General features: G+C 38.8%; 1 protein-coding gene across 2 annotated transcripts in view; it reads right to left on the bottom strand.

Annotated features, from left to right (window-relative positions):
- Positions 1-71: 71 nt before the first annotated feature.
- CUNH16orf87 (chromosome unknown C16orf87 homolog) overlaps positions 72-11,487 on the bottom strand; it is a 26,356-nt gene continuing 14,940 nt past the window's right edge. Inside the window, exons 1-4 of one of the 2 annotated variants that reach the window (XM_017740863.1) lie at positions 11,088-11,259; positions 8,469-8,565; positions 6,088-6,270; positions 72-625 (exon numbers count right to left, since the gene is read on the bottom strand). In XM_017740863.1, coding sequence (XP_017596352.1) covers positions 507-625; positions 6,088-6,270; positions 8,469-8,565; positions 11,088-11,132 — 444 coding nt within the window. In that variant the 5' untranslated portion in view covers positions 11,133-11,259 and the 3' untranslated portion in view covers positions 72-506. Of the gene's footprint in view, positions 626-6,087; positions 6,271-8,468; positions 8,566-11,087; positions 11,260-11,487 lie in introns of those variants that run through there. The other variant, XM_008638927.2, reaches the window with a different exon arrangement.

The raw sequence follows: 11,487 nt of genomic DNA, 5'->3' as shown, positions 1-11,487 counted from the left end.
ATACCAGATTTGTAAGAGGATTAAAACCAACACACCCTGAGTATCACAAATACACTTAATTCTCAGTTCAATAAAATATTGGAATATCAATTTATTAAAAAGTTATGTGAACTGTACATATGTAAACTGCAATATAGTTGAAAAATCTGAAATATATAATTTTAAAGGAAAATCATTTATTTCTGAAAATATTTAAAATATTGCATTTCTGGCAGCAAATTCAAAAGAAGTGCTCTGGAATGGGTGCAGTCTCTCTGTGCATTTGTCTAGCATTTGTCTTCAAGGCGTAAAACATATCTGCTTTCTGATTTTTCACAGCACAATCTTGTGACCACTTTCTTTCTGACTTGTAGAGACAGAATTTGATTTCCAAGACCAGGAGTAGAATTTTAACAGGAAATGCTGTGGTCGTTGTTGGTGCAGACAACACACTTTCCGAGAGTCCACGGCACCTTGGAAATCTGCTAGCCATCCTGCATAAAACTGCACCAGATTGTGCTCACAAGTTACAGAATAAGTCTTTGATTGATAATTTTTCTGTTTATTTCCGCCAAGGCCACAGAAAATACGAAGGCCTTTTCATCTGAAAGGTTAGCATACATGTCAACTTCTTTTTCTTGTTTCTCTGTAGAAGAAAAAAAAGTCACTATTAGAAGCTTTTACCATTATTTGACGTTAATGCAAGTTACACAGAAATTAATAAATCATGTGAAGTAGTGGAATAGAAGTTAGACAATCAACTCCTATGCACAAAGGGAGTGAGAAAGAGGAGGAAGTAATGGACGCACACAAAGGTGCTGGAAGAGCCACAGAATGAGTCAGCCAACCATGAATTAATTTCTTTTCTTTAACGATGAAGGAAGAATGAGTCGCTAACATAAAGATAAACACGTATTCAAGTGTTCCTTCAGGTTTTTTTGGTTTTAGTGGTTTGGGTTTTTTTCTTTCACATGAACACCTTCCATCCAAGAAACAAAGTTATTTTACAATATCCTCATTAAACACAACATTTGCCCCCTTACTTTACAACTACATGAAAGAAACCTGAGAGTTTAATGGCAGTGTCAAAGGCCAAAGAGCAGATACTTGGACGAAGTCAGGCTCCAAATTTATCATCATGCACATTTCTGGACTTTCTACACTACAGACTTTCCATCTTATCCCAGCTGTAGAACAATGCTAACACCGCACTGAGCAAGTAAAAGCCCGTGAGTTCCCTCTGCTGATGTTGGCTTGCTTCAATGCCACAGACACACAACAGGAAGCCATCAAAAAGTTTACATACTGCAGTGCTCAAATAAACTACGTTGCACTACAAAAATTCATAAAATAGTACAATTTGAGAAATACCACTTTCATAAATACCACCTCCTCCAGATCATGAGTAGTTCTATCCCAGTTTAGCTAGCCACAGGTTGCTGACACACATTGTTAAGAAAATAAAGCCAACAAAGAAACAGTTTTGTCAACAGAATACCAGACTTGCAAACACAAGGAAGAGAGAAGTATGTTCAGAGCTTTCAGCTGTGGAACTCCATCTCCAATCCAGGTTCCACAGTGGCCTGGACTCATTACCCCCCTGTCTCACTAACACACAGTCACGCATGTTCACTCGGGCAACTGCTCCACCAAGACACCTAAACTAGCATGGGAAAGCCAAAGAAAAGGCAGTGCCAGAAAATAATGGAAAGCACCATGAGGAAAAAAGACACCAGCATCTCCTATCTCCACCTACCCACACAGCCTTCAACGCTCACATTCATAACAATGGTTTTAGAGTAGGCAACATTTGTGTTACAGCTATGGAGAGAATTCGAGCAGACTGCCTTCCACAAGTGCTTGTACTAATCAACTATGTGGTAAAACCTCAAAAATCCTTTGCCACTGTGTTCTGACATAATACTGATACAGAAATAGCAGAAACCAGCTTTTTGCTGACTTCCTGGCTATGCAAGACAATATCCTCTAGTGTACTGAGTTTGAAATGAGTTTGAAACCGAATTTCGCTGCAAGTCCTACCCCACAGTTTAAGACAAATCAGTTTCTGTATGTACACTCTGGGTTGCTCCACTTCCTCCCTCTCACCATTTAAAAATTAACAGTGCAGGGAGTTTTCAGAGCACAGACACTACACACACTGGTTATTCCACATTAACCTCTTCTATTTTCATATCTAAGCCCCACCCCTTGTTTCATGCTTCCTGATCCAAACGAATCCAGCCACAACTTGAATATATCAGCACCCAGCAAAATTAAAAATACTCCCCCTGTACCACGCCCTGGTTGCTGTTAACAGACTGTGGACTTCTCAGTTTCCCTTCCTCCCTGTCCTCTCAGATCAGCCTTATCCTGAGAGACTTCAGTTTACTCAAATCTTGGTATCAGGGACTAACAGGTGTGCAAGCTTCATGCACTCTCAGGACAATTGTAGTTCTCATCAGTAACAAGTGAAGAGCTCACAGCTGCATGACATTTTATCACACACTAGTCATAGGATACCACAACTTAGACACACACTCTGAAAACTTTCCACTTTAGTCTTATCTGAGAGGAGTTCTGACTCATTTTTCTATTACGAGCAAAAGAAAAATGGTATTGTGTTTCTGTAAGATAGTAAGACATTGAATACTAAGGGGTTTGTTATACAACTGAGAGGCTATTTAGGCAAAAATAGTTTTTCTGGAGCACATCTCTTGCACCCCCAGATCTCCTGCAACCCACTTATACCACAGCCCTTAGAACAGTGACTATGTGTAAATCACATATGGACCTCCCCCTTCACAAATTTTGTATGGATTCATTTTTCAAGGTAGCAAGTTACTTCAAATATGCACACTGGGCAAGCAAATGTTCGAGTAATCCAGCTGAAAATTACTGGAAAAAGAAAACTTGCATCAAGAAAATGTATTCATCTTAAGTTTTATCAGGATACTGAAATGTATGTATATACCTTTATGAAGATTTGTCTTGCTAAGTAACAAGTCTGCTTCAGCAAGTCTACAGACTACACTTACTGAGACTTGCTTGCTGGTAACCTCTTTCAGAATAACCAAGACCACTTCCTCCAGCATACAAGTGTTTTGTTTGCTTTAATACAATCAGGGGTATTACCCAGATAACAAGGCAGTCTGGGAACCAATCTAGCTGTGTGTCACAGTCCCATACAGTAAAACAAAGAACACACCCCCACAACAAAATCAGAGTCAAATTATTATGGAGCGTTTGTATTTTCAAAATACATTGTAGTACATCTGACAAAGAAATTGAGTGACAATTTTGACAAGCCAAGCCTAAAGGAAGAAGTTCCTATATCCCAGGGTCATCACATGGCTCTGAAACGTATGACAGGATGATTTTTCTGGTCCCAGTACTGCCATATCCCCTCAATCTACATCTGCTTCCTCTTTCCTCCCCCTCCATTCCTTCTTGCTAAATCTGCAATAGCAGGGAAAATAGCTTGTTTAAAAAAGCCTTTTTGATTATTCTATTCTTCTTAATTGCTGCAGCTCTTTGCTCTAATATGAGCCAGTCACAAAGGACACAAAAGAACCACTCAAAGGCACAGACATAACTGGGAACAAGCACACTGTGTATGGAAGAGCATGACAAGCAAAGCTACAGATGTCATGAGGGTCTTCAGGAAGGAAATTTTCAGAGCTAGATGGTCTTCAAATGTACAGATAATCTGTTCTTACATGTTATTACAACTGAGGTGTTTTCTGTCTGCCTGTTTTTCCATTTACAAATACGTTAGGAACCAACTATTTAAACACCCATGCAAGCAGTGGCTTCTTTTCAAGTCTTTGGGGCAAAAGGACAGCACAACCTCTGTGGCAAGTAACATGTACCCAAAATATCCTAGAGACATACAACAGGCAAGGAAATAAGATACTTAAAGTCTAACACACTAAGCTGACATCTTGCACTCCAGAGCTGGCTTTCAACACTAGACACGCTGCTACAAGGACTAGCAACCACTCACACAAAAACCACCTTAACTCTAGTAGAATTACAGTTGCTTAATAATACACAACACTATCAAGCAGCAGGTGTGGTAAAGGAATAATATTTCTACAATTCCCACTAATTACTCCACACATAGTAGTATCAATTTTGTATGCAACTCGAAAAGGGAGAGGTCAGTGTAAACCTATTTTAGTAACTACTTACAAAAGGATGAGTTCCCTGCTGAATTTGTTTTTATAGCCATGACAGCCTTATATATAATTTTTTTTTAATTCTGCCTGATAATCGCTATGGTGGTCTAAACACACTATAGTCTGACATAACCAGAACTCAGAAGTAAGAAAATATTGTAAGCCTACTTTCTCCTGAACAATAAGATGTGCTGTACTGGAGCAAAGACTATGACAAACAGGTGTGAGGCCAATCCCTGCACCAGCTCTGCACAAGAGGCTGAGGAAGAAACAGCCATCACAAGATCAAGCAAAGGAGATGGTAAAAACAGCACAAGAAGAGGAAGGCAACCTTATCAAGTGAGATTCAACTTTAAAAAAACACCAAGAAGAGGCACACCACGCACACTCTTATGCAAAGATCCCACTATATCCATATCTCTACCTGAGTTTTCTACCTCAAAGCATTGGTGTATGCTCACACTTCAGAGTCTGCAGCAAGAGGTTAGAAACATTCAGCCTAATTTTGGATAGGAAAATATGTTCTCTAAATATCCCTCCTGCTGTCAAACTCTTGCTTTTTGGAAACTATAAAACATGTCTAAAGAGAATTAATCTTTTCCTTTGGTTGCTTAGGTTGCTTTGGTCTTTGTCAGGGGACAGAAAGGAACATTCACTTTTATAGGGCAACCCAAGCTTGCTGGAATTTTAAAACCAATGCTGTTTGTGAACTAGACTGGAAATTAAATGCCTAGATAGGATCCTAAAGCTACCAGACAAAGTCCAGCTTGGGTCAGTAACAAATAGGGAAGCTATACACATCATTAAATTCTGTGCAATAGTGAAGAGATTAGGTACTACAAGTACATTTCTATTACAGTAAAACAATTGCCATCTGGACAATATACAGAAATGAAATTCCACCTCCTCTTCCCACATTGAAAACACTTAAAAACCTCCAACAAATCCAAATTTATACTTGGTTTTTACATTAAAGAAACATTAAGGAAGTTTTACATTAAACAGCAGAGATAACAAAATTGGCTTTGAAAAGTCAGAAATTAAAGGAATTTTCAACATGGATCAACACCCTTTTTTTTGTAAGGTGGAAGGGAAAAAATAATTGCATTTCTGAGTTATGCCATAACATATACTTCAAGGCTTCAGGAGTTTTTACGAACAGTATCTTTTGAATATTTGTATGAAGTCTTGTTATTCCCCTTTTATCTGTCTTCCTTTTTAAGTCCATGCTAAGTTTTGGATTCATAATTCACATCTAAAATTACTATCTCCAAAAACACAGCTAGAAAATGCACTGTCAATAGGGTCTTAAAACAAGAGGAACCCTAAGCGACAGTTACACTCTTGAGTGGTTCTAGAATTACTCTAGTCATGTAACAGCCTCTTTAGTGTATAATGATTAAAAACAGCAGGTCACCAAGGAACCCTATATAGGCAAGGAGGCATTCTTTCCTCTAGAAACACAGGACCAAAATTCAGGTCATAGTAGTGATTCAAGATGCCTTTTTTACTTTGACCCTCCAAAAGGTTTCAAGAAACTTTTAAAGTAATCCAGTTATCCTAATCCCCTTTCTGACAACAGATACCATTATATGGTTTGTCCTTGTGATATAGAGCAGGAGCACCTCAACAAAAAAAAAACCAAACCAACACAAAGTAAAAAACCTACTTATCCAATGGCTTTTAACCTACATGTTGAAACTTGATACAGTGGCTAAAAATACAGATTTAGATCTTTGTAGTTAGTTTTATCAGACACTGAAACATAAAACCAGAGGTCTCTACAGATGCAAAACAGTTCCTTCCCCACATTAAGGTATCAGGTACTGGCTGAACTAGTCTAGTTAAATGGTTTGAATGGTAAAAAGGTTTACTGATTTAAAAAAGATACAAATAGAAAATCCAACAAACATTTCTCCAGCATTCATACCTCTTTCCTCCTCGTGCTTTTTCGCTGAGGCACTCTTAGGTCTTCCTCTTCCTCGTCTGCTATGATCTGAATGGCTGTTAGACCTGGATCTTTTTCGGTTTTCTAAATCTTTATTTACTGCAGAATTTATCTTCTCTCGCTTAACTCTCTCTGTCCGCCTCCTTTTGGCCTCACTCTTGTTTTCTGTGCAAATGAACAGAAATGGCATGATCCAGGGTTGTTTTCACCTTTGTTCTTAATTTATTCTTAATGCTTACCCCACAAATTAACTTTTTCCTTTAAAGTGGTCAGATGCCTATACCTTTACAGAACAATTGCATCTGCATGATATCCATGCAGAAATTAAGGTGTCAGATCCAGAAGGACGCTTCACTTCTTAGTTACAAGGATCAAGCCTTTAATTACTTCAAATGCATTTTGCAGCATGAGATGTTTGCTGGTACACAAGAAGCTGTTTCCCAAATAAGATGGGAACACAAACTGCACACATCACAGCCTTTAAGACAGCCCATTGTATCTGTTCCACTAGGAAAAGTTTATCATACAGCAAACACCACAGCACCTGGGCTTCTTTTGACACTAACAATGAAATCATTGCTGCTGCTCAGACAAATCAAATGGTGAGTCAACGGTGCTGCCAGTAAATGCCACAAAACACAGTGTACGTGTCCCACCACACCCAGCCTATGACAAGGCCTTCTCATGGTCAATGCAGAACAGGTGTATTGTTTTCCTAAACACCGAAGTCATTAAAAGAAAAGAGTGTTTACATGAGTTTTATCTGAAGTTAAGTATGAATTAATGAGCTTGGGTGCCAAAAATAGTACAGTCACCACAGCACACTCATGGATTAGCTGCACATTTGCAAGGCTGCAGCACCACTCTGCAGTAGCCATACTGCTGAAAATACAGAAACAACATTTTCTAGAATTTGTGGTTACCTTAGGAGCACAATATAGACATACACAGTCTCCTACTGTATCTCTCTGGGGAACTGATTTCTTCTGGCTGCAGCTGTCCCATTAATCTTGTACAAGCTGGACAGCAAGGTCCAGTCACTAATGCTAATACAGAACCTGCATTTCACAGTGTCACAGCCAGGGTGAGGTAGAAGGGGGAAACCTCTGCAGACCAACCTGTCCAACCCCTACTCACACAAGGACACCAAGAGCCAGTTGCCCAGGACCACATCCAGAAGGCTTTTAAGTACCTCCAAGGATGGAGACTCCACAACCTCTTGGACAACCTGTGCCAGTGCTTGGTCACACTCACAGTAAAAAGCACTTTCTAGAGCTGCTTTCCAGCAGGATGGCCCCCAGCATATATTCATTTTGCCTCAACTGGTGCATTTCCTCTGTACAAAGTTGAATTATACAACCAGATTATGGCCTTCAGCTTTATTTGGTAACTACTTTACCAAAAAAGGGGGAAGAGGATAGAAAATTGACCAACACTTCCAACCTACCACAGACATTTCTTAACCTCCTCTACCTTGAAAGTTGTCAGCACAATGTCACCTAATTCCTACAAGTGGTAATCTACAACTATCCTTCAAAACATTGATACAAAACATCAAATAGCTGACTTCCATTTTGTAGGTCTGATACATGATTTTAAAAAGTAGATATTATAGATCAGATATTTGTTGGGTTTGGGTCAGGGTTTTTTTTTGGTTGCTTGTTTTTTTGGTTTTTGGTTGGGTTTTGTGGGGGTTTTTTTGTTGTCTTTTTTTTTTTGTTTGTTTGTTTTGGGTTTTTTAAAATATATATATCTTCCCTGTCAGGCTCTTGTTCTGACTAATTCCTACTACTGGAGAAAGTGATAAAAACGAACACAAAGAGAATGCTATTCATGCCACAATGCACATTCAACTGACTTCTTACTGAGTCCATCAACAAAAGACACACAAGTTAGGCACAAAAAAAGCACTATTTAATTTAATCATGGAGAGAGAAGCAAGACCCACCCAGTTTTAGATTAAACATTATGACTGATTTTTTATTTTCTGAAAACCCAGCTTCAATCAGCATGTACTCTGAAATCAGATCCTTTTGGGACCTCTACACATTTAGTTTCAAAACAGGATTAACACAAACCATTCTCTAAGGGGTTATTTTGCATAGTGATCAATGTGTGCCCCTAGAACATACACAGAATAAATGCCAACATCACAAGTACAAAGGAAGATTGAAAATACCAGCTTTCCCCCTCCTCAAGATTCAAGAAAAATTAACATATTCGAAGTCTACCATGCACAAATTTATGGGAAAGTGAACTGACAACAGTCAATTTACACAGAGAAGTAAAACACTATCTTCTGCCTCCAGGAAATAAGGGGAAAGAACTGTTGCCCCCCTTCTCCCCCACTCTGTAAATATTACCTGTGATGGGTGGTGATCTCTCAGCACGTTTAGCATGCAAGAGTTTTCGACTGATAAATATGTAGCCACAGGGACATGATTTACATGCAACAGGAACCTGGGAAAACAAAAGACAGATTTTTCAGATAATTGCAAATTATGACAAAACTCCTGTCCCATGAAGAAAAAACACACTTAGTAACTCACATTTTGTCCTCAGAGATAACTCTTCAAACTCAGTCTGTACTGCAAACTATGGCCTGTACTGTTACTGTATTTAAACATAGTAAAACCAGATTTGGCTGTAAATCACTCACCAAGCTTTTTCTTTATGCAGTTGTTAAAAATCAAGCTTGAAATGTACAGCTGTTGTGATTGCTTTGCACTACTTTTCCCCAGACTGGCAGGAAGGGGGTGGGGGAAAGTAGAGAGCATTAAAGGAAGGCTGAATTAAAATAGAATTACAATTTCTCTTCAGAGCTCTCAAATATCAGCAGTCAAATCAGTCAGACATTTCCAGTTTTGCTTCCTCTATTTACTTGGAAAAAAAAAAATTATGAGTTAAACCCTACGTTGTGAATGCATTCACTTTCAGAAGCATTTGAAAGCAGCTCCTTTAGAGAGCAGGAGCAGCTTTAGAGGCACAATAGAGCCTGAAGCAAAACAGATGCATTTGTAGCACACTGCCACAGCGCTGCAGACAAGGCCGGGTGGGTACAGAAGAACCTCGTTAATTCAAAATGCAAATAACTCAGCCCAGCCAGACAAGAACTGACTGCAGGCCCAGGAGTTTCAGAGAATACAGTGCCTCTGATCAGCTAAGCAGACAGCAGCAGCATGCTCCCCCAGAAAATGACAATGTAAAACAAGAAATCCCACTTTTAGTATGAAAAATAACAAAAATCCACTTAGCAATTTTAAAAAAGCAACACTGATAAACTACAAACCTCATTACCTTAGTACCAAGATCTTTTGAGATCTTTTAGAGTATTAAGGAATACACCATGTTGCTTTGATTAGGTTTAAGACTGAAAACACAAATCAAAGCAAGTTTAGGCAGAGATCTGGAAGAGATTAAATAACACACATTAAAGTGGAGTCATGCTGAAGCATGACAGTGGGGGGAAAAAAAGGCAGGAGGTAATTTCACAAATGCAATTCTTTAAGACAGGTCACTACAAGTTTGCCAATGTCCACTGAAACAGGAGCACAGAACCACAACTGCCTCCTCAATTTAACCAGACATGGAGAAGCACCAAGTTCCAAAGTTCTACTGATTCAAAAAGCCCTGCCAAATTTGTATGTGAATTTGTAAAGGGGAACTTAACTGCTACTCAGAATAAATAAATTATTTTGCTTTCTGTAGCACATCTGAACTCCTGCACTTCACCCTACAAAAAGCTTACAGAGAGACTTTTTGATACAGGTTTTACAGAACTAGAGATTTTAATTCCCTTTATGGAGACACTGACATAATAAAAACAAGTCCAACAGAGGTTTATTGAACCTTAAAGGTCAGAATTTAGCAGACTCGCGTGCACACTTGTTTCCTTGTTCATACGTCAGTGTAACAGTACTAAAGTCCTACTATCCAGAAGATAATTTGTGTGTGTTCTTAAGGTGATAGAGAGTTCCAGCTAAATCCGTTTTTGAACACTTGGGTCTCTCCAATAATGACGTTTCCAGGCTTGTTGTAAAAAAAAACTTTGGCAAAGCCACCCCAGGGGATTGGAACAGAGTCAGTATTTTTCAACGAACTCAGCTGTGTTTAACAGAACAATACTGTTCTAGTGTTACAGGTTTAGCATGTAGGGAGGGGTGTGCACCATTTGAGGGTGGGGGTCTGGGGGAAGAGGTTTATCACTGAAACCTATCGGTTATCCTTTGAAGACCCACACTGGTAACATCCTGTAACATAATTAACGTAGTAAACACTATTTCACGCTGTTTAACGTTTTCCTAACAAAAAGGAAATTTTCTCATACAAGACATTTTACCTGATGCTAAATTAAGAAGTGATAATTATTTCCTCAGATTGACTGCAAGTACTTCAGGCTCTCTAGTTTAACGGGGCTATGCTTTGGTTGTTAAAATATTGAAATATGGCATTTTATCTAAATTACAACAGAAAAATATTTTAAAGTCTAAGAAGTGTTACTCAATATTTCGCTCCAAAATTGTGGCTGTCTAAATATTTCCATGCATGCCACTTCTAGTGAAAAAAATCACTAACAAATACTAAGCCCTTGCTTAAGGAGGAATTTAAGAAACACCAGTACAGGACACAGTCACTTAAGAATTATATGAGAATTTCCTTAAATTCTGCAAAGGGTTCATTTGTACTGTAGGCTTTAGTTCCTTGCTCCCTCTCAAGTATTTGGCAGTGGAAAACAAGGTCCTATGAGCAATGTGTGCCAAGGCAGAACATATATGCACATTAAATCCATGTAAGCCACAGAAGAGCTGCTAACAGAAAATCTACATTGACAAAAACTAAAACACATGATATGCATGTAAGTGCAGAACAAAGTGAAAGTTTTCACGTCAGCTTAAAAAGCCTGCAATGTTTGCTTACTTATTGTTAGTAGTTTGACATTCACTACACTTATTAAAAAAATCCAAAACAAACAAAAACACCACCTCTCTCATATATGACTTCTCACTCATTTTCGTTTCTCCTTTCATCAACTGAATAACCAGAACTTGGCACACGATTTCTTTCTCAGAAATAGTATTTCAGTGACGTGCTTAACGTGCATTTGCAGTGGTTGATCTGTTGGTTAAAACACGAAAGGACGCCCACACACAGCTCAGCACTCCCAACTGTGCCAGGATGAGTAGGAACACTGTAAAAACTATGCAAGTCAGAACAAATAATGTGATTTTTTTAAAAGTTATGCAAGTAGAGAAAAATTATATGAGACTTCTAATTTTTTTTTAAGTATGGCTAAACCAGTGAATAGGGTTGACTTTCCAGGGTCACATAACAGAGCCGAGGGTCCCAGCAGCGCATGTGACAGGCGCTGCCCCCCGGGCGAGC

This window comes from Corvus brachyrhynchos, unplaced genomic scaffold, assembly GCF_000691975.1.
Source record: "Corvus brachyrhynchos isolate BGI_N302 unplaced genomic scaffold, ASM69197v1 scaffold26, whole genome shotgun sequence".
Lineage (NCBI taxonomy): Eukaryota > Metazoa > Chordata > Aves > Passeriformes > Corvidae > Corvus > Corvus brachyrhynchos.
This window is presented reverse-complemented; position numbering and strand designations above follow the sequence as displayed.